The sequence below is a fragment of the Colias philodice genome, chromosome 3 (genome assembly GCF_061535455.1).
Source record: "Colias philodice isolate Cphi_HAF_F1 chromosome 3, ilColPhil1 Martin Lab GWU primary, whole genome shotgun sequence".
In the NCBI taxonomy this organism is placed as follows: domain Eukaryota; kingdom Metazoa; phylum Arthropoda; class Insecta; order Lepidoptera; family Pieridae; genus Colias; species Colias philodice.
In genome coordinates this window covers 6,170,862-6,193,786 of record NC_143088.1, presented here as the reverse complement: position 1 = coordinate 6,193,786, position 22,925 = coordinate 6,170,862, and the positions used below count along the sequence as shown (strand labels likewise).

At 35.1% G+C, this 22,925-nt stretch overlaps 1 protein-coding gene across 1 annotated transcript; it reads right to left on the bottom strand.

The window, feature by feature from the left end:
* Nucleotides 1-26: 26 nt before the first annotated feature.
* Nucleotides 27-21,926, bottom strand: LOC149489673 (uncharacterized). The gene is made up of 32 exons (XM_089714358.1): nucleotides 21,696-21,926; nucleotides 21,231-21,452; nucleotides 20,849-21,008; nucleotides 20,575-20,737; nucleotides 20,078-20,429; nucleotides 19,634-19,743; nucleotides 16,329-16,451; nucleotides 15,894-16,091; nucleotides 15,315-15,389; nucleotides 14,643-14,753; nucleotides 13,741-14,001; nucleotides 13,293-13,490; nucleotides 12,719-12,835; nucleotides 12,271-12,361; nucleotides 11,913-12,010; nucleotides 11,577-11,738; nucleotides 11,420-11,464; nucleotides 11,122-11,328; nucleotides 10,563-10,814; nucleotides 10,299-10,479; nucleotides 9,375-9,517; nucleotides 4,467-4,683; nucleotides 4,183-4,343; nucleotides 3,409-3,678; nucleotides 3,111-3,272; nucleotides 2,523-2,738; nucleotides 1,874-2,132; nucleotides 1,643-1,792; nucleotides 1,149-1,306; nucleotides 577-692; nucleotides 351-453; nucleotides 27-269 (listed from the first exon to the last, which is right to left on the bottom strand). The coding sequence occupies exons 1-32, from the start codon at nucleotides 21,763-21,765 to the stop codon at nucleotides 132-134; spliced, it is 5,289 nt and encodes a 1,762-aa protein (XP_089570484.1). The 5' UTR covers nucleotides 21,766-21,926; the 3' UTR covers nucleotides 27-131.
* Nucleotides 21,927-22,925: the final 999 nt, after the last annotated feature.

Here is a 22,925-nt window from a genome sequence, read left to right as displayed (position 1 = left end):
AGTAAACTTATTAAAATAAAAGCAACTTTGTCGTCACAACATTTTATTTACAATATTTACAAGGTCCGAGCTAAGTACATAAATGTAATTGAGCCTTATTACACATTTATTTATCTAGTTACGGTTTCACTTTACGTGAAACATACTGGTCCGGGAATAAACGAAAACTCATGTTCAGTGTCTATGAAAGACAAGGGTTGGAAGTCAGATATCGGTAATCGATCAATACGCGATGTTTTTATCTCTAAAACGATTTCCCCGGATCCTTCCTGTAAAATAAAAAAAAAAGTTATATTTTAAATAGCATAAATTTATCACCTTTGGGTAAAAGAACTTGTAATAAAATCTACCTCACAAGTGTCCTTAATTATTTGTGGTTCGCGAAATTCGAAAGAGCTTTGTCCAAATAGTTTAATTTTACTTGATCGTATTAACTCAGCGGGAATGTCAGATCTGAAATCATAAATCGAGTTACTGATCTATTATATAATTAATTCTATATTTCAGCACTATTATAATATGCGTATTTTCGTGTAAATATTAATATTTAATTTGTTAGTCACCAACAAAATATACCTTTGCGGAGCCTTTGCGTTAATACAAAGGTAAGTAAAATTCTGCCTGGCTCCATTAGAGAGCAGTCTTAAAAATCGCAGTTGTACCAGAGTCGGTCCATCAGCATCATATGAAATCTAAAATTTAACGACAAGTTAGGACATAAAGTAAGTTTAATAAAATTATTAATTACTAGCGGTCCGCCCCGGCTTCACCCGTGGTACATGTTTACGTTTTCTCTACATAAAAACCATCCTCGTACTTCAAGGAACATAATAAAAAAAGAATTATCGAAATCGGTTCAGCCGTTCTCGAGTTATGCGCTTACCAACACATTTTGCGATTCATTTTTATATATGTACAAAGAAGATTGGAACGAAGCTCCTTATCGCGCCTTGCGAAAGGGGGCTATACGGAATTAAGACCAAAAGTTGTAACGACACTTTTTGCTATAGTTGTAAACTGTGCGGTGTGCGCGTTTCTCTGTCTGTCTCTTCCTCTCTCATAAAACTACAAGTCAGTTATTTTAGTAACTTCGTTCCATCCGGATGGCTCATGATCTCTCAAGTTTTTTTTAAAATTTAGATACCTACCTTAAATCCGTTATGAAGATGGGAAAATTTCTGTCCATTGGATTCCACATAAATAGCCGATGGATCAGTCTTATCGGGGTAAAGACATGTGCTGTGTCCCTTACAATAGACACGGATTGGTCGTGCCCCTCCACCTCGAGCGTCAATCCAGTAATACCCTACAAGAAAACAATTATTTGTATAATGAATTGTCATTCAATATTTTGTATGGCCACCATCTCCGTTATATTATTATTTACTAGATTTCCGCCCGCGGCTTCGCCCGCGTTTGCAAAGGAAAACCCGCATAGTTCCCGTTCCCGTGGGATTTCCGGGATAAAAACTATCCTATGTGTTAATCCAAGTTACCATCTATATGTGTGCTAAATTTCATTGAAATCGGTTCAGTAGTTTTTACGTGAAAGAGTAACAAACATCCATACATCCATACATCCATACATCCATACATCCTTACAAACTTTCGCCTTTATAATATTTATTAGATTAGGTATTACCGTCTGTTAAATTTAAGTGTGACATCCTTAAATCACGGCACGATAATGATGGATTTGATCTCGTTCCCCAAGGTCGCTTTGACGATTCTAATGCAGATCTTGCTGTCAAAACTCCTGTCAGAATATCTCGAGCCCAATCTATTTCTTCATCTGCAAAACAATTCGTTATTATTATGCACCTCGAATTTTATATACTTACTTACTTTTAATTAAGTCTCGTATCGGATTTACCTTCATCAATGACATCATCAGTTGTAGTTTCGAATGAATCTGATTCAATATTTCTGCGACGCCTATTCCTTGTGAATAGTTCAGGTGGTAATTGTGGCATGGGAGCTGGAGGACCTGGAGGGCCAGGCGGACCTGGAGGACCAGGTAATCCAGGTCTCCCTTCTGGCCCTGTTTGACCTTTTGGACCAGTGTGACCTTCTTGTCCTGGTAAACCTGGTGGTCCCATATCGCCCTTAGCTCCTGCCGGCCCCATAGGTCCCTAAAATATTTGTTTTAATAAGCCATATTTATCTCTTACTAGCGGTCCGCCCCGGCTTCGCCCGTGGTACATGTTTACGTTTTCTCTACATAAGAACCATCCTCGTACTTCAAGGAATATAATAAAAAAAGAATTATCGAAATCGGTTCAGCCGTTCTCGAGTTATGCGCTTACCAACACATTTTGCGATTCATTTTTATATATAAGATTAAAAAAGAGAGCGTGTGTGCCGAGCACACGTGTCAGAAGTGAATTTTCTTTGGCAAAATTCAAAGATACCAAAATCGTCGTTTTTCTCCATGACGTGATGGTATTGCCATGACGCGACTTTGAAATTTTACTCTCAAAGCGCTTAAAGAAGTTTCAATTCAAAAATAGACAGAAATTTACCGTATCGCCTTTAAGACCTGGTCCTCCAGGAGGACCTGGAGGTCCTAATTTCCCTGCTTCTCCTTGATCGCCTTTTAAACCAACTGGACCGGTATCACCAATGTGTCCCTTAGGCCCTCTATCGCCCTTGTCACCTTTCATTCCGGGAAGACCAGTAGCGCCTATTTGTCCTGGTGGACCTATCATGCCCATAGGACCCGGGGCACCAACATCACCCTAAAACATTTAACAATTAATAATGTTGTGTTCTCGACTTAAATCGCACGTACGTATGTTCAAATTCGAAATAAATTCTTCATCATAAATCATAGCCCATAATATGATGCCGAGGACTGATGGCTATTTAATTGCGATAAAACAACAGACGTCTTTTACAGCTGTTACATTTGTTAGAGATAAACTTGGTGTGCGGCACAGTTTCTTCTTTCATGCGGAAACCACATCCCAGAATAACATATAATTTATTTCTATAGTAGATATGCTGCTGTATGCGTTGCTGAGCGCTGAGCTGAGAGTTGCAAATATGTACTAGAAATGCGTTTCTAGTACATATTTGTAGTTTATGTTTTATATATATGTAAAACTTACAGTAGGGCCGGGTGATCCAACAATTCCTCGCTGACCTTCATTCCCTGGGGGACCAGGTGGACCAACAGGGCCGGGTTCACCGGGAGAACCTTTGGGTCCAGAGTCACCTTTTTCACCGGTTATTCCAGGACTTCCTTGAGCTCCTGCTGGTCCTTCAGAACCCTATTTTAATAAGAAAAACGTATGGTTTAACTCGCCATATTGTTTATGATTTCATTAATTCGGAACTGCAGACTAAAATAAAACCATGAAACTTGTTGCTGTATTTGTAGACAAATATATTAAGGGAAATACTTACGGGATTACCAGGCATTCCAGTTTCACCAGGTTTTCCTATGGGGCCAGTCGGACCAATCGGGCCTTGTGGACCTGGACTGCCCTCAGGGCCATCTAATCCAGGCTCTCCTTTTATTCCTTGCGGACCAGGTTCACCTCTATCGCCGGGAAACCCGTCTGGACCGATATCACCTTTCGGTCCTTCTGGACCAGGAAGCCCTTTAGGACCCGCATCTCCTTGTATACCTGATGGACCATCATCACCCTTCTGACCCATAGGACCTCGTTGTCCCTTTTAAAAAGGAAAAATAATTATTGTTTATAAATTAATACATTACTGAGTGGAGACAACTATACAACAATAACTTATACTACGTATACCTCCATGATGACATCTGTTAGTGTAATACAAAAATCAATTAAATTTATCGCAATAGTTTAGCCAGCAAACAATACATTTTGTTATCATGACTTTATAGAAAACTCATGTAGATAGTAGTTAATTATAGCTCGAAAATATTTAATATGTATTTTGATGACATATTTTTTTTATAATTTCAAAATAATTTAATGAATTAGTAATGGCTATGTTCAATAAGTATCAAGTAACAGGTAAAGTAAGTAATTAATATGTACAAGTAACAGGTTAATATTTTCGGCTATGGTTAATTTTAAAATCTACTGCTTTTTTTCTGGATTATTGTAGTAAATATGTAAAATGTAAATCTAATTTCTTTTTAAAAAAATTATAGTTATTGAAATTATAATATGGAGTATTGATAACTGTATTGTTTACCATTTTTCCTTCTGGACCTTGTAGTCCTGGAGGACCAGGTAAACCAGGACTGCCTACTTCACCATGTTGACCTTCAGGGCCTCTTGGGCCCATTTCGCCTTGAATTCCTTTAGGTCCGCGTAATCCTGCTGCCCCAGGCAGCCCTATTGGTCCAGGTGGACCTATAATGATATAATCACGTTAGTAAACCGTGTTTGCAATTAACTAACAAAGGTTGAATCACGTAGAATAAGTAATAACTTATAAAATTTAAATATAAATTAAATGGAATCACTTATAATTACCTGTGGGCCCAATATCTCCTCTGTCTCCTTTTGATCCTTGTTCGCCTTTTTTGCCTTCTGGACCTGTTTTACCAATTGGCCCTGGAGGGCCGCGTACTCCGTCTGTTCCTGACGCACCGGGAGGACCGGACTCTCCTGGAGGCCCTTTTTCTCCAGGCAATCCCACTGGACCAATTTCACCTCGCAGTCCTTGAATACCAGGCGATCCTTGTGGTCCCTAAAACAATATGATGAATAGTGGTCAATAAAACATAAAAAAATATGTGTATATAGTTAATTCGGTTTAAAGAACTTTATTAATCTCATAAACAAGAACAATACAACATGATCTTTTACAAATATGAGAAATAACAATTTTGCCGTTAGTATAACACAATCAGCTATCGAAATTAGTTAAGTATGTCTTTAATTTATTTTTAAAAATAGTAATTGATGAGGATTCTTTAATTGCTTTAGGCAAGCTATTGTACAATTGTGCTCCCTCAAATCTTAAGTTTCTCTTACCGTATAGAGTTCTTATAAATGGTAATTCAAGGTTATCACTCTTTCGTGTGTGGTATTTGTGGGATATTTTGTTTAGTGTTATTTGTGTTTTTATATTATTAGATAGAATATTTTTAATCAGTATGCATGTGTGATATTTATATAATTTATTTAAATCAAACAATTTGGTACGGAAGTATAGATCCTTAGTTGGCGTTAAAAAATTAAAGTTAAAAAGGATTTTTGCACGCCTCATAAGCGAAGCGTTGAGGTGGGTACTACTGTCACTTCGCGCAAAACACCTGATTTTTCAAACTTAAAATGTCTTTATGTATCATACATTGCACTTGTAAGATAATACATACACACACATATTAAGAAAAAACACTATTTTTAACGTTCATGATATTTTTGATGTCATTTTTGTTATTTAAACTAGTTAAAAAACAGTTTAAAAAAGTTCTGTCTTGGACGTCCGTGTGTCTGTATGTGCGGATCCTTTTTCTTGTTAACACGATAGCGACCGAAATACTTTACTAATCGAGTCTTTTTTTTTCTCTTACGCTTGAGTATGCTCAGGAATAGAACCCTTTCATTTTTCAGGGTCTGATTCGATGTGGTTTAATTGTTATTAAATAAACAAAAATAATAATTAATAAATATTTATTAAAAAAATTATGAGGCGTGCACTTTTGGATTTTCCAAATTATTATTAGTTTGTTTTGCGTAATTTGTAGTTTTTTTTAATTAGTAGGCGCCGATTGCCCCCAAACTGGGATAAGATAATCTAGATGTGGTTTAACAAGCGTGTTATAGATACTATAACGTAATTTAAATGGTATATATTTAGCCGCATTTCTTAAAGCTCCTGTAAGTGGTATTAATTTAGATCTCACATGGTTTATGTGTGATTTAAATGTTAATTTATTATCCAAGATTAGGCCAAGATATTTTTCTTCATTAGATCTGTTTAAAGGTTGCGAGTCTATTGTAAGAGGTGGAAAATAAGATATTTTTTTATTTTTGGCTGCATAGATTACATAAGAGGTCTTTTTTACATTAATTGTCAATAAATTTAATTTAAACCAGCTATTTAATAGATTAAGATCATTTTGAGCAACTTTAGTTAAGTTGACTGCTGAATCCCCGAAGTAGAAGAGACAAGTGTCATCAGCATACAGTGATATGTTCCCAGACAATCCAGCGCTACTGATATCATTGATATGATGACCAAAAAAAGCAACGGTCCTAAGACAGAGCCCTGAGGGACTCCATATTTGATTTCGGCGAGATTTGATACATAATTATTAATTTTTACTATTTGATACCTGTTGCTTAGGTATGAATCAAGTATTTTATACGCTGAATCAGTTATACCTATGTTTTTTAATTTATTTAGTAGAATGGGGTGGCTGACGGTGTCGAATGCCTTTTTAAGATCTATAAATATTCCTAAGGCCAAGTGCTTCTTATCTATATTGTCTTTAATTTTGGAAACAAGATCAATTGTAGCTGATAGTGTGTTTGATTTAGGACGAAAACCGTATTGATATTCAATTAGAAAATTTATCTTATTTAGGTATTTGAGCAGACGAGTGTATAAAACCTTTTCGAAAATTTTAGATACAATAGGCAGTACTGAAATAGGTCGATAATTTCCAGGGTCAGATTTAGGTCCAGATTTATAGATAGGTGTCACTTTAGCAACTTTTAGACTGTCGGGAAAGACACCATCAGCTAGGCATTTGTTTATAGAATTAGTGAGGTCATCTATTATAAGATTCTTTATACATTTTATGATTTTGGTAGTAACGCCGTCTATTCCAGCAGCTGCATTGTTGTCTAATTTATCTATAATTTTAGATATTTCATTTTTTGTACATAATTCAAATTTATCAAGCCCAATTTCTGTAGAAGTCTTACAATTTTTAATAATATTTTGTGTCAGTGTTGATGCGGTGTTATTATTTTGTAATTTACTAGCCAAAAGAGTGCCTATAGTAGCAAAATAATGATTGAAACAGTTACAGATTTCAGTTCCTTTTTGGATTGTTTTACCGTCAATAATTAGATTTGGAGGAGCACAATTATAGTCTATTTTATTTTTTACCAAGGTATTGATTAGCTGCCACATCTTCTTTGGATTATTTTTACATTTATTGAAAGAATCGTAATAATATTTTTTCTTTGTGTTATGTATGGTTGTACGAACATTTAGTTTTGCAGCATTATGTTGCATGTGCAGAGCGGTATTATGTGGGTCACATAGGTAAGAATGCCAAATTCTGTTTCTATCTTCAATCAAATTGAGTATTGTTTTATTAATCCAGTCAGATTTAGGTAAATTGGCCATTTTGTATTTTGTTATTTCGGCACTTACAATTTTTTCTTTAATAAACGTCTCTAAATTAGTATAGTTATTATCTTCATTTTTCCAATTACTTAATTCAATGCTTTTATATAATTTATTGTAATCAATAGCTATGTATTTGTTTTTTTGTTTCACGGGCGTTTTGTGTTTTTTGAGTTCAATGAACACTTGTCTGTGGTCAGACAGTGATGAACTAATCAACGCCATATGTATTTGAGCCTGTTGCAAGTTTGTGCAAACATGATCTATAATACTTTTTGTTAATGCTGTTTGTCTGGTAGCATAGTTTTCACTTAAATTATTTATAATGTGATAGCCTGATTCGCTAATGGTGTCAACATAATCCATGCTTCTTGCATTCTTTTTCATAAGGTCTATATTAAAATCACCAAATATAATTGATTTTTGTTTTGTTTTTTCTAATAACAGAGAGTATGTTTGAATAAAATCATTTATATTGGAACTAGGGGGTTTGTACACTAAGCCGATTAACATAGAAAACTTAATGAGTTCTATAAATAAAAAATGATTTCCCTGTTTATAATTAACAGTTTCCTTTATTTTAAATTTAATATTATTGTGAATATATATAGATATGCCACCACCCAAGCTTCCAGTTCGGATATTGTAAATATGTACATAATTAGGTATTTCTAAGAAATCTGCTTCGGTTTTCGATTTTATCCAAGTCTCCGTAAGTAAAATAATGTGAATCAAACAATTAAATGATTTTAAAATGCATTTTAATTCTTCAAGCTTTCCAGTTTTGACGAGGCTGCGCATATTTGCATAAAAAAAGCGTAAGGATGAAGCAGTAGTGCGTATACCTGTATAAGTATTTACGTTCTGGTAACTTATATCTATAGAGGAGAAATCATTGCTTACGTTGACGTTGTCGATTAGTTTTTTGAAATTTTGATAATTTTCGGCACACCTTTTACATATTTAATTACTAAATCTGACTCACCATTGTTCAATCGCCGTGCCATTTCGTTGCGCAAATCATGCATATACTTTTTGGCGTTTGGTCCGCATAAATGCGAATATTTTCACTGCATTGATTTGTTGATGTTTTGTTGCGCAATAATTTTAAAACAGTGTTTTTATTTTCGAAACATACCTTAATATGCCTATTATAGCCCGGACGATATTTACTGGAGCAAGCGTATGCATTTTACTGGAGACGGACATTCTTTGTATATAGTCTGAATTGCAGCACATACACATTTAAAATCATATTCACGCCTTTCAGATGATTTTTTATTATTTAACTCGGGTATTCCTACAATAATTATATTGTGTTGCCGTTGACTCCGTTCTTGCAATTCTAAGGCCATGTTCTCATACACGCGCTGGGGTGAGTCCGAAGTTGCGGGAATTATTGAATTATTTTTTGACATAGTGTCTTCTAAATATTTAATTCGCTCGTGGAAGTCCAAATTTTGAGTTTTTAATTTTTCAATTTCACTTTTCATTTTATTTTGTTCCAATAATAATGTTTCGGTAGTACTTTTTATGTTATTTAAGTCCTTTTTAAATTCGGATATTGTCTCAACAGATTTTCTGCCCTTTCATCCTGCTTTTCGGTAAATTTTTGAAGAAAATTCATCATTTCGGTTCTAAAATTTGATATGTCTTGTCTAATTTCCGAATCAGTATCAATTATTTTTCTCTTCAATCTCTGCTTACTATAATTTTCCTCCAGTTGTAATTTGCGTAGATCAGGAAATGAACCACTTCCACTACCGCTTTTAACATTATCGAGAGGTGGCGTTCTTTGTAGACTCATCCTTATCGTGTGACGTATGGAGGAACACGCAGTAATAGAGTGATGGCTGGCAGATGAGATGAATTATATGTATTGTCCTGTTTACTCGAGGGGGTGAAGAGCGGTTTTAATTGCCTGCAGTATTACAGTATTGTTTAGATTATTCTAATTTCCGATAGAAAAAATTGCCATGCTTTTCAGTTCAACCACTATTTCAGTTTTAGATTGTTATTCAATAAAAGTCGGTTAATAAATTAAAACTACGCATGTTGTTGATAATACGTACAGGTTGACCGATATTTCCCTTGAAACCCTTTTCTCCAGGTGGACCTGCTTCACCTTTATCTCCATCTTCTCCAGGGGGACCCACAGGACCAGGAGAACCGGCTAAACCTCTTGGACCGGGTAAACCATCGCGCCCAACCGGTCCTACAAATCATTATTTAGATATAGATAAAGTAAAAATAAGCTTTAAAATATGTTATTGCAAACTCTTAAAAATATGTGTAACGTTACTGTAACTCTTAAAAATTATTAATGATTAATTATTAGCACATAACAATTGCAACTGTTAAGACAAGATAGGATGAAAAATGTTACCTATTTATTTAGTAAACTCAAAAACTTATAATATTTTATGTAATATGAAAAAAGGCCCTAAAAGAGGAGGTATTTCACAACAAAAGGAGAGTCGTTATGGCATTGACGCACTTTCGCAAATAATCCCTACTATCCCTACTAATGTTATAAATGCGAAAGTAACTCTGTCTGTCTGTCTGTCTGTCTGTTACGCTTTCCCGCGTAAACCTCTCAACCGATTTTGATGAAATTTGGCACAGACAGTTTTTAGACCCTGAGAAAGAACATAAGCTACCTTTTATCAAAACACCACGCGGGTGAAGCCGCGGGCCGAAGCTAGTTGACCTATATATTTTCGCCTTTTTGTATACTGTATAATATTATGTATTTTTCTTTTGTACATCTATTTTTCATAACCCTAAATTATAAAAGTAAGGCAGTACAACGTTTGCCGGGAGAGATAGTTTTGGTATATACAATGACGTCATGGTTTATAAAATACATTATTCATATTTATTTACACTTTACTGTACAATTGAACTAATAAAATAAACAGTAAAAACTATAACAATGAATATTATACCAATAAATATTAGAGCATTTAAAATCTATAAATTCTTTCTTTATTTACCTAAAGGCCCTGGTTCTCCAACTTCTCCCTTTTGACCTCCATGTCCAGGAGATCCCCGAGGTCCTTCACGACCTGTCGGCCCTTGTGGCCCTTGTGAACCGGTTTCACCCTGCTCGCCTTTATCACCTCTAATGCCAGGAGGACCTAGAGGCCCAACATCTCCTTTTTGACCTGGTATTCCCTGTGTTAAAAACCATTATGTAATTATTTTTTCATTATGTAATGTAGTTTTAGATTTTAGACTACAGTTTCTGTCTTTCTTACCGGTGTTCCAGGAAGACCAGGTTCTCCGTTTTGACCTGGTGGCCCCGGAGATCCAACAGGTCCAGGTTTCCCTTCTGGTCCAGCCGGTCCTGGAGGTCCCTCCTTTCCCATTTCACCTGCTGCACCCATTTCACCAGGTGCGCCTGGTGTGCCCGACGTTCCCTGAGGTCCAGGCGGTCCAGGATCACCATTTTGCCCTTGTGGACCCATTAATCCTGGTGGTCCTGTTTGACCTGGAGCTCCTGTTTCACCCTATATTGTGTATCGCATATTTAGTGCGTGACTTAATATGAAAAATTATAACAATTTTATAGCGATGGATAATAAACATAGATGGCTGAATGTCAGAGTTCGTGTTTGCAGTTGTCCACGAACAGTAAACTTCGTATTCAATAAATAATTGTGGTTTCAGTTATTTTGTAGCTGAAGTTGAAGTATTGCCATTCATTAAAATAAAATTTTCAAAAATTAAATTTTTTTGTTTAAATTTAATTTAGGTTTGTATATTCCTGAAATCGTGTTCATTGTATTTATTGTTATTTATTTACGTTAAAATTACCGTTGGTCCACGTTCCCCTGGTAATCCTGGTAAACCTGCTTTTCCATCACCTCCAGGTGGCCCAATCGCGCCTGGAAATCCTCGTGGTCCTTCAATTCCTTGTGGTCCTCTTTCACCAATAGAACCAGGTGGGCCAGGTTGGCCAGTGTCTCCCTTTGGTCCTGGAGGTCCATCAGAACCTCTTCTTCCACGTGGGCCTCTATAACCCTAAAATACAAATATTAAATAATGATCATTGGAGACTCATATATAATGTGATGTAATTTTATGATGGATAAAATAAATAAAAGATACGTACCCTTGGACCACTTTCACCACGATCACCAGGATTTCCAACTAAGCCCTGAAATTGAATACAAGATGGTTGAGTTCAGAGAAATGGTGAATGTGCCAAATGATTAATATCCATTAAAAAGTCTTATATAACATTTGATAGTTTGAATCATGTCACTTACAGCAATTCCTTTTGCTCCTCTCCTCCCCCGTCTACCTGAAGCGCCCTTGTCACCTTTCTCTCCTTGTGTGCCAGGATAACCAGGCGGTCCTTGTGGTCCAATAGATCCCTTTTCACCTGACGGACCTATTGAGCCGGTTTCGCCTCTAGGACCTTCCATGCCCTAAAATTGGTATAAGTATATAATTTTTATAATGAACAATAGTAATCAGTACATACATTTTTAAAGAATAGGAAAATTTCGATCAGCTGGCGGGATTCGAACCCGCATCTTTCGCCATTCTGGAGCGATAGTTATCAGCCTGAATATAGATAATTAATAATAGTTTTTTGTTACCTTTTGCCCTTCAGGCCCTTCAATCCCCGGCGGTCCCGGTTCACCAGTTAGACCTCTCTCTCCTTTTAATCCCATATCTCCTTTTTCTCCCTCGATACCTACAAAATACACTTTACTTTAAAAAATAATTCTCCTCATCAAATCATATGTATTATCAACATAATTGTTAAATAAACGGTGAAAAATAAAATTATCGAAACACAATTTTCAAAGAAAGATTCAAAGAGATCAAAATCATCGCCTTACTCCATGACGTGACGGTATTGCCGTCACGCGAACTTGAAATTTTACTCTCAACGTGCCTAGAAGTTTCACTTCAATAAAAGCAATAACGTTTAGCTAAAGCATGTCCTGTTACCTCTTATCCCTTTATCTCCTTTATCACCAATCAATCCTCGGGGTCCATCATCGCCTTTTAAACCACGAGGACCGGGAAATCCTAACATACCCTGAAAACGAATAATGTTTATCGTTGTATTATTAGATTTTCAATTTAATTAAGTTAATTTTAACGCAGCTCCTATTTTCTGTTTAAGTCTTGTTTCTTTTCTCTTATCATTTGTAAAATTCTTATACTAGTCTTTGTTCACATACGTATATTATTTTTACTACCTATTGGTGTAAGTACCTTTTAATTGGCGTAGCTTAGTATTTATTCATCTCAATAATTGTATCACTAGCTGTAAGGTACCTTATCATAAATAAATAAATAAATAAAGGAAATGAATCGAAAATTTGATGTTATACAATTTGTTTATTATTAATTTATCGATTAATTTTAAGCCTCAGATATATTGTATTCTTACCTGTGGCCCTGGTGGCCCTGCCTCACCCGATGAACCCTGCTGGCCTGGATTACCAGGTGTTCCAGGTGACCCCTCTGGACCTGGAAGACCTGACATTCCTGGTTTGCCTTGAGGCCCCTGATAATACACATGATTATATTAATATTTATTTTCATATATGTATTTTTACACATTTTCATATTTCGCATCGAATAAAGTGGTATAAGCTTTTTAAGTTTTTGCGTTTCCCCATATTTTTTCTTCATTTCGTTAAAATATAGATAAGAAGGAATTCTTTATTTGCAATTTAGTCAGATTGAACGAATACGAGTAAACCCTCGTATTCGTTCGTTTTATTTATTAAGGAGTGAAATAGTCACATTTAGCTGGAACGACTATTATCACTTTTTTCTACGCGTTAAATCAACTGTTGTGTTGTTTGTATTGAGTATTACTGCAATTTTGGAATAGCCTTACATTAAAGTAAGTTGTCGTATTATATGATAGCCATATATGTATATGCTTTGTCGAATACTTTTCGAATAGAGGTCGTGATCATGTGCGACAATGGTTTAGAAATAAAAATTCAACTTACTTGAAGTCCAGGTGCACCCATTGGTCCTTGAGGTCCAGGCGAACCAGCTGGTCCCATGATACCCGGTTGCCCCTGTGTTCCTGGAGGTCCTGGCTGACCTGAGGCTCCTTTTAAACCTTGTGGGCCTTCATTTCCAGGAATGCCTGGATAACCAATGAGTCCAGGAAAACCTCTCGGTCCCATAAACCCCCTTGGGCCCTAAAATTAGAAGTTAATACGGATTATACATACATTTCTTTTTTCTTCTCATTGCTTTTTAAAGCGCATTTTAAACCTATAGCCTTTTATCGAGATAGGTCACATACAAAGTGGAAATTTTTATCTAAAATATTTTGTTTTTCACTATGTTTCTTTAATTTACTTAAGTTTGATCTGAATAATACATTAATGTGAAAAAAATATAATTTTAGAGTTTTAATCTTCTTTGTTAATAATAATTTTGACATACCATTTCTCCTGATAAGCCTGGTGGTCCAGTCGGGCCATCATCGCCCGGCGGTCCATCTGCACCGGTAGCACCAGGTTCACCTTGGATGCCCGGTGTTCCACTTTCACCTTTATCACCCGGTATTCCAATTTGGCCAGGATAACCTTGTTCTCCTTTCGTTCCGGGTGGTCCAGGTGCACCCCGTTCACCGTCTCGACCGGCATGACCGCGCCTACCTAAGCGACCGGGTGGCCCTTGTATACCTCTTGGCCCTGGAGGGCCCTGGAATCAAAAAAGTATCATAACATATTAAACATTAAAGTGTGTTTGATTAACAAACATTTTTGCGATTTGATTAGGTAATTTTATTATACAAGATCGTTAGCTAACTATGTCTAAATACATAAACGTAAATATGTAATAGGAAACCGGTTAACTATGAATAATGCGCATCACACACGGTGAAGATACTATAATATTTTATGTTAAGATTCTCTAATATAAAATATTACAGTATCTTAAGGTATCCGGTATCAGCGTTCTGACTATCATTTTTCTTTATGTCATTGCGTACTAAGACCCCTGTAGAACCGCCATCCTGTTACAAAGACTTACACACTTATACCTACTGACACAAAATTTCGGGTCATTTGTAACAGGATGGCGGTTCTACAGGGGTCTTAGTACGAAATGACAAAAAGAAAAATGATGGTCAGAACGCTGATACCGGATACCTTAAGATACTGTAATATTTTATATTAGAAAATCTTAACATAAAATATTATAGTATCTTCACCGTGTGTGATGCGCTTAAAGCATTAAAATTAGTTAACTACACGAATATAGTTGCGTATCGTTGTCACATTGTTCATGTCTTGTAATTACAAGTGATGTTTATAAAATAAATGAATAATAAAACTTACCGGTTCTCCCTGATCTCCTTGTTCACCTTTAGAGCCTTCGGGTCCTATTTCACCTTCTGGACCCGTTGGACCTGTGAGACCCATTGGCCCTTCTGCGCCACGCATTGCCGCCTGTTGATAAATATTATTGGGGTTAGGCGTTTAGCGAAAATTCAGCTATTCGCGCCTGAGGTGAGAGGTGAGGGGGTCCGCGTTTAGTATGGAATCAACGTGCTCGAAAGTCGAAACTAAAAATCGTAAGCGCCATTCACATTTTTATCAAAAAGCGAATGAAAATATTTAGTATTTTCTAAATCTAAAACAGTCACGAAATCGAGAAGGTAAATACCTATGTATTTGTGATTTTATACGAATTATTATCGTAAAATACGGTTTTAATGAGAATTTATATGATATTTTAGAGGTAATTTCAGGATTTTTTTTATCGATCAAAGTTTTTCCAATCGTGTTTTGGAAACAGTCATCCCATCACACATACGTTCTGTAAGTAATAGGTACATATTAGAATTTTCAGTGCGAAAAATTTTTTTCAATATTTTCAATTATACTTAGCTCATAGATACGTCCATTTTGCCGTTTTCAAAGTAAGTTTTTGCCTTAAAAATGTTGTATCAAATTTAAAAACTAATTTTAACGTAGGTATATAATATTTATGCATATAAAAATATTTACCATATGCTGAGTCAGAATTTGCCGCAATGCTTCAGACTGCGCATCAGGACCTTTTTCGTTGCCGGATTGCTGCAACTAACATTCATTTATAAAAACACTAGCTTCCGCCCGCGGCTTCGCCCGCGTGGTGTTTTGATAAAAGGTAACCTATGTTCTTTCTCAGGGTCTAAAGATTGTCTGTGCCAAATTTCATCAAAATCGGTTGAGAGGTTTAAGCGGGAAAGCGTAACAGACACACAGACAGACAGAGTACTTTCACATTTATAATATGTACTAGGTTTCCGCCCGCGGCTTCGCCCGCGCAGTCAAGGAAAAACCCGCATAGTTCCCGTTCCCGTGGGATTTCCGGAATTGCGTCATTTTCCCGGGATAAAAAGTAGCCTATGTCCTTTCTCGGGTATCAAAATATCTCCATACCAAATTTCATGAAAATCGGTTCGGTCGGTATCGGTTTAGGCGTGATTGAGTAACAGACAGACAGACAGAGTTACTTTCGCATTTATAATATTAGTAAGTATGGATATGGATTGTTATCAAACCTATATTAAAAATACATAGAAATAATTTTCATCTACTCACAGGCACTACAAATACATGACCAGGTGCTCCAGGAAAGCCTTGCTGACCTTCAATGCCTGGCTTACCCGGTTCCCCTTTAGGTCCGCGGGGCCCTTGTGGCCCTGGTGGACCCGGATATCCCCTAGGCCCCATATAGGTTCCTGAACCACCATAATCGTAATATGTGTCCGATGTATCATAATTTGTCGAGTCATTATGCTAAAATAAAAAAAATATATAATATTTAGGTAGTTATACAGTAATTTATTAAAAACGCTTTATTTAAAAGTAGGGGACTGAGTAAGTTTTTATAAGCATTTATTTTTATCTAAAAAATCAAGTCCCTATTTTTTTTTATTACTGAAGTAACAATTTTTAATTGTTTATTTTTTAAATTCAATATAATGTGTGTTTGAGTTTGAGTTTTTGAGTTTTGACAATTAATAAGAATCATACCCGAGCAACTTCAGGTGGATGTGTTAGCCATTCTGTGTCTTCTGTCGTTGTCATAGGAGTGTATGATGATTCCGTTGTCACCAAAGTGATTATATCTTGTTCATCATCATCACTTTGTGTTGTCTACAATAACAATTATTAAAAACGGAATTTAAAAAAATTGTATGAATCATCAAATTAGAAGGTGACAAGCATTTTTCCGTATTCACAAGACAATATCAAATTTGGATATAGGTAATAGACCGGGATCCCTCGCCCTTTTTCGTAAGTGATTACTAACAAGCTAAATTTTCGTCAGTAGCTTCATTTTGACGAGACGCCCAACATTAGCTAGTACAAAAATTTCGTAAGTGGTAGCTAACAGGGGTAATGAGAACATAATTTGTTGATTTAGTGGTTATCAAAAATTCATTACTAACTGGTTTTTTTATTTATAATTCTTATAATAATAATCTAAATTAGCCGAAAAAATATTTGTCCTACAAAATGCTAGGTTTGATCAACGAGGTCCCATTTTTGCAACATGTACTATTTACGAGGTCATGAAAAATTATTACTAACCAGCTGATTTTTTTTTGTTGGTTAGTTAATATTTATATAATTTAACGCCCACATTGTCCTACACATTACGTGGAACGTTTTTCTAGTCCGACACTCTTAGGTTGTAGTACAAATACTAGATGTAAAAATAATTAGTATCAAGTTGAAACTTCGTGAGTAGCTTCGTTTCAATGAGACGCCCAAGAATTTCCTTTACGAAAATGCTCGATTGTGGTAGCTAACAGGGGTAATGAGGACATAATTTGTTGATTTAGTGGTTATCAAAAATTTATTACTAACTGGTTTTTTAATTTATAATTCTTATAATAATAATCTAAAGTAGCCGAAAAAATATTTGTCCTACAAAATGCTAGGTTTGATCAACGAGGTCCCATTTTTGCAACATGTACTATTTACGAGGTCATGAAAAATTATTACTAACCAGCTGATTTTTTTTTGTTGGTTAGTTAATAATTATATAATTTAACGCCCACATTGTCCTACAAATTGCATGGTATATTTTGCTGATCCTCCAATGGAATTTGAAATTCATAACAATAAAAATCTATTCATTCTGTACATTTTTCTATTGGAGTTTAGTTATATTAGTACGCATGCGCGCGATGCTGCGTACTGTGTTTAGTTACTCCATGCTGAAGCCGACTATAACCGTGCTGTTTTTTTCTGTTGACCACGTGTTGGACGCTCTGAAACATCGACCACACAACCACTAGACGCCTAATGTTAGCTTGTATGTACTAAGTTCAATCTGTCAACAACTTGAGGTATGGTGAAGCGGGGCGCTGCATTCTCATTGGCTAATTCAAGGTCACCAAATGTCCTAGAGATGAGACATAGTAAATTTGTATATCGATATCTTTATCGATATATTTTGTATTCACATACTTTATCGATATAGGTATTTTGTATACACATACTTTATCATTGTCAAATGAAATAGTTCGAATTATTGAAGAGTATGTATGTAGAGTGTACTCATTAAAAACCAAAAATGATATCAACAGAGGATGGTATGAACTATTTGAAAAAGGCTATAGATCAAAAGGTGGAAGTGAAAAAGTATTAAAAAAAAATATTATAGGATACCTATGATCCTTCCAGTTTGCCACCAACAAAACAAGAATTGTTGCAACAAATTAAAAGAACGGTATTCATCAGCAATGTATGGTGTAATGCACACATGCGGTGCCCCACAGATAAAGTACCTGAAAATTATGGATGGACAATAATTGATGGTAAATACGAGTATTATTGGTTTGATGGTCCTCAAAGCCCATCCTTTGAAGAATTATCTTCTCAATTGCAAGGTACCCTATTAATATTATTGAAATTTGGTTTTTAATTTTTCGGCGACATTAATTAATTTTTTCATATTATTACAGATTTAGATACCACGGAAGATCAGAATGAAGAAGATACTGATGAAGATGAGGAGAGTGATGCCAGTAGTGAGGATGAATGTTTTTCTGATGAGTCAGATGAAAATTAATTACTTTTTATATAAAAATATCTACTTTTTCATGTATGTTACATAATAAAGTTGATTTATTTCAATTAATATATTTTCACTTTACCTCATGTTGCACATAGGAAAAAGGAAAATTACGATTATTGTAGGACTACGGATGCATACCAGTTTTTTTGTAGGACATTGTTTTATTCGGATAAAAAACACACTAATGTATCACGTGATACTTTTGTCCTACAGTTACTAATAAAAAAAATGGTCCTGTGGTATGGACAACTTAGGAGTCTAGGACTAGAAAAACGTTCCACGTAATGTGTAGGACAATGTGGGCGTTAAATTATATAATTATTAACTAACCAACAAAAAAAAAATCAGCTGGTTAGTAATAATTTTTCATGACCTCGTAAATAGTACATGTTGCAAAAATGGGACCTCGTTGATCAAACCTAGCATTTTGTAGGACAAATATTTTTTCGGCTAATTTAGATTATTATTATAAGAATTATAAATAAAAAAACCAGTTAGTAATGAATTTTTGATAACCACTAAATCAACAAATTATGTTCTCATTACCCCTGTTAGCTACCACTTACGAAATTTTTGTACTAGCTAATGTTGGGCGTCTCGCCAAAATGAAGCTACTGACGAAAATTTAGCTTGTTAGTAATCACTTACGAAAAAGGGCGAGGGATCCCGGTCTATAATTGTTAAAGTAAAATGCTAAATAAATACATTATTTGTCTTATTCTGAATAGTATTAAAAATATAGGTAATCGCATAGAGATAGTATGTACGTACGTAGTACATATATCTCGATGTGTAATCGCCTTTTTGTTTATTCTTTTAGAAAGGAATAGTAATTAAACCTCATTTCCTTTTAAATGGTAATCTAAAATAGTTTTTAAAATATGAATTTTAATAGTCTTAATTTGATTTGTATTTTCTTTTGTTCTGACCCATATTCATCATTTTAAAGATAAGTAATACCAACTCACAGCAATACGGTCATCGATGTCCCAAAGGAAATACGCCTTCGCGCTAACGTCTAATTACTCAACTATTTGCTGTTATACATTGGACGTAGCTATATGGGCCTATAGGTTATTAATTATCGTTTTGTGGACACTATGTGGGTTTGTTAATAAATATATAACCACATCAGCTGTGCTCACATCACATCTGCTTCATGTGTCACATTAATGGACTATTTAACGTGCCTAGTACAAAGTATAATAGTAGAGCAAATATGCACTATGTAATAAATTTGCTTATTTACCAGTGGCGATCCGATTTCTAAAGCGCTAGGTTGTGTAATTTCATACTGACTTGGTGGTGTAGAAATAAACTCGTCAACACCCGTAAATCTTCCAAAAATACTGTTCTCATCTAAAATTCGTACAAAAGTAATTAAATAAATATAATGTAAATCTTATGTTAGATACATCATTCTTATAACAAACAGGTTGTAGTTTTCCGCCTACTGTAAAGCTTTTCGATTCATATAATTATTATGACGTGACAATTTATTTTGATTAAAATATTTTTTTTATTTTAATCAATAAACGTAATCAATGTCTTTTTATAAGTTTATGTAAGAATCTCTCGTATGTAAATTTTATAGAGTACATATTCTAAAAGTATAAAGAGCTACAAAATACAAGATTTATCGTGTATTTTTCAGCAAAAATCCTAATATTTTTAGAATAAATTGTCAACCTACCACTGTCGGTCGACGCTGGATATGGTATATTGAATCCATAACTTTCAGGTATTTGCCAATGCGGATTCACTGTAGTGACATCTCTACTCAAAGAGGCGAATAAATTTGCAGATTGGTTTTCAGCTTGGAATCTATTATTGCCATATTCCCTGTTATTTTCCAGTAAGTAATTTATAGGAGACACTGTTGCTATATCGGGAATAATATTACTTCGTTCAGATTCTTGTCTCTCAATGGTCCTTGCCAATAATTCGGATTGGTATGATCCGCTAATACAATCTGTTGCTAAGTTCAAGCACATGTCATATGCAAGGTCTGGTTGATTAGCGAATTGGAGCAGTTCGATATCGCCCTATAATAGAAAACATTGATGTAACGTTAAGACTTATCCATGTAAAGGTCATTTTCATAAAAGTTGCAAAAATGGTTGCGATATTTGAAATTGCAGTTAAACTAACTACATTAATATTTTGATAAAAAATATCAATGAATACAACCTCATAGTATTGATCCGGCGTGACTTGTGTGCCGACTACTAACACTCCAGCTAAATTAAAAGTGCTCCCCGGTTTTCTCAGGAGTGGTAGAGTTCCTTTGATTTCGCAGTCAACAAGAAGCGTCACTGAATCCCCCTTTATGCTTAATCCAATTCGATGCCACCTATAAATAAGTATTATAGTTTTAAAAGCATGTAACTAAAACTCTTTGACTAATGTTTTAAAACTACATGAGTATTGTATTCTGGGCATTTGAAAGCATCTTTATCATCACCGTTCATCTGCTATATTGATGCGATATGTAAGAAGCTCGTGGTCTTCAGGGTCGCCTCTCGTGTCTTCATAATAAAGTTCGATCAGCTCTCCCAACACTAGTTGCAGTTGTTCGTCACCAGCGTCCGAATATAACACGAAAAGCGGGTTTTGGTCTGTCCCTGATACAGGAAAAACAAACAATTAAAAAAATAATCGGATAAATAAGGGATACAAAAAAGTCGTATATTATGACCTCTGTCATTTGGGATAAAAAAAAGTTTATAGGTTTTATTAAGTATCTATTACGATGGTTTACATAATAATTCCTTGCATAATTATTAACATGTTAGCAATGTAACTTGTTAAATAATTGTAACTGTTATAAGTAACAATATCACAACCTTTAAGTCGAACTACAGCCAGTATAGAGAAGTCTTCCGGGAAGGTGTTATAAAACATTCCCGCAGCGAGCTGATGGATGGTCGCATTCTCGTTGAGAGAAAACGCGGATAGATCATTCTCAGTTGTGTGAGGCGATTGACAGCGACCCGGAGCCCGGGATACTCCGTCTGGCAATTCGCCATCGCGTATTATGGAAAGTACGTCGAAGATTTCCAATTTATCTGGAGACAAACAATTCAATTACTAGATAGTAACCTAGTCAAGCAAATATCAAAGAAACCTGATATAAAACATGCATTATTAAGAAGTATCTTATTTTAACTTTTTCTATACAAATGTAGACACAGGTCTTTTACTGATTTTACTGTAATCAATTAAAAATATAAGAAATTTTTATTAAGTTTACACAAAAACATAAAATATGTAGAGCAAGAACAACAACATAAAAAATTAAATTAACTTACCATCCCCTTTTCCTTCTGCAAGTACATAAAATAATAACAGAAGTAACCGTCCTATCATTTGTAGAGGCATCGCGGCCCGAAGAAATTTACTGGGGATACGTTATATACAAAAGATCCCATCCCGGTTACCCCGAAAGGTATATACGAACTAGATATGTGGTCTCTCCCCCTGTGGACAAGACATGTCGTTGCGCTGTCGCCGTGGATGGTACTGATTTCTCACTGACGCCACTTAAACACATTGCTTCTCTATTAAAATCCTTACTGTTTTGGTGTCAAAACAATAAAGATCAATTACCATTTATACATGTTGAATTCCAAGAGATATTGTACGTTTCAAACAACCTTTTGGTTTACGGTTTTAATTGTTTTCTATGAATGTTAAAAACAATGGTTATTAAAATTTTGACGACTCTTCGACCAGTCATTACATTAGCAGTCCATAAATAAAATTACTTCTTTATTAAAAAGATTATTTCGCGGTGATGAGCTAGATAAAAAATTATTTATTTTCTCATATATACACATATATAGGACTCTGAAGGCACAATAATGTGAAGACTAGATGTAGTCTTCATATTGTTTAACTGCATAAGTGCATACCTAGTCCTTTTGCCCAACTTTGAAAACTGCCTCCTTTATTTGTTTCTCTTCTTTTTTTGTTTAATATTGTCCTAGTCTATGTTTCTCCACTCGCAATACGTACGATTAGTAGGTACTATCAAACAATTTAAATAAAAACAGTTAGGTACGTATTCTACGAGATTGCCGTAGACGGAATATACATGCCGTAGACGGAAGTGAATTTGTAGTAATTATTATGTTCAAAAGTAAAATAAATATTCTGGATATTTTTTTTGTTAATTGAACCAGACTGAATCGAACTCATCTTCTAAAGAAAAGGTTCTTGACATCTGTATTGAGATATGAAATTAAATTTGACGTCCGTAACAAATTAGCCCTAGTCGCTACTCTACTAGTCGTATAGGAGCTACCAACGTTGACAAGAGAGCATTTTAGTATAGTTGGTTCTTTGATATACTGTTCCTCTTGCTATTTCGGTTAGAGTCCGGGCTGTCTGGCTGGTCGCAGTGGTTGCGTTTTTTAGTGCGCATCTCATCTGCACAGGATAATTTCCTTAATTTTAAGTCATTTTTTAACGCGTAATTTTTAATATTTTACCTTCAGATAGATCCATCAGACATAATTTTTTTATTGCAAGACGTTTTT

Excerpts from the sequence above, each read along its gene's own strand:
- LOC149489673 (XM_089714358.1), bottom strand. The coding sequence starts at position 21,765 with ATGCCTCTACAAATGATAGGACGGTTACTTCTGTTATTATTTTATGTA. Across the intron at positions 21,009-21,230 it reads GGCTGTAGTTCGACTTAAAG|GGACAGACCAAAACCCGCTT; the intron begins GTTGTGATATTG and ends TTCCTGTATCAG. Across the intron at positions 270-350 it reads TAATTAAGGACACTTGTGAG|GAAGGATCCGGGGAAATCGT; the intron begins GTAGATTTTATT and ends TTTATTTTACAG.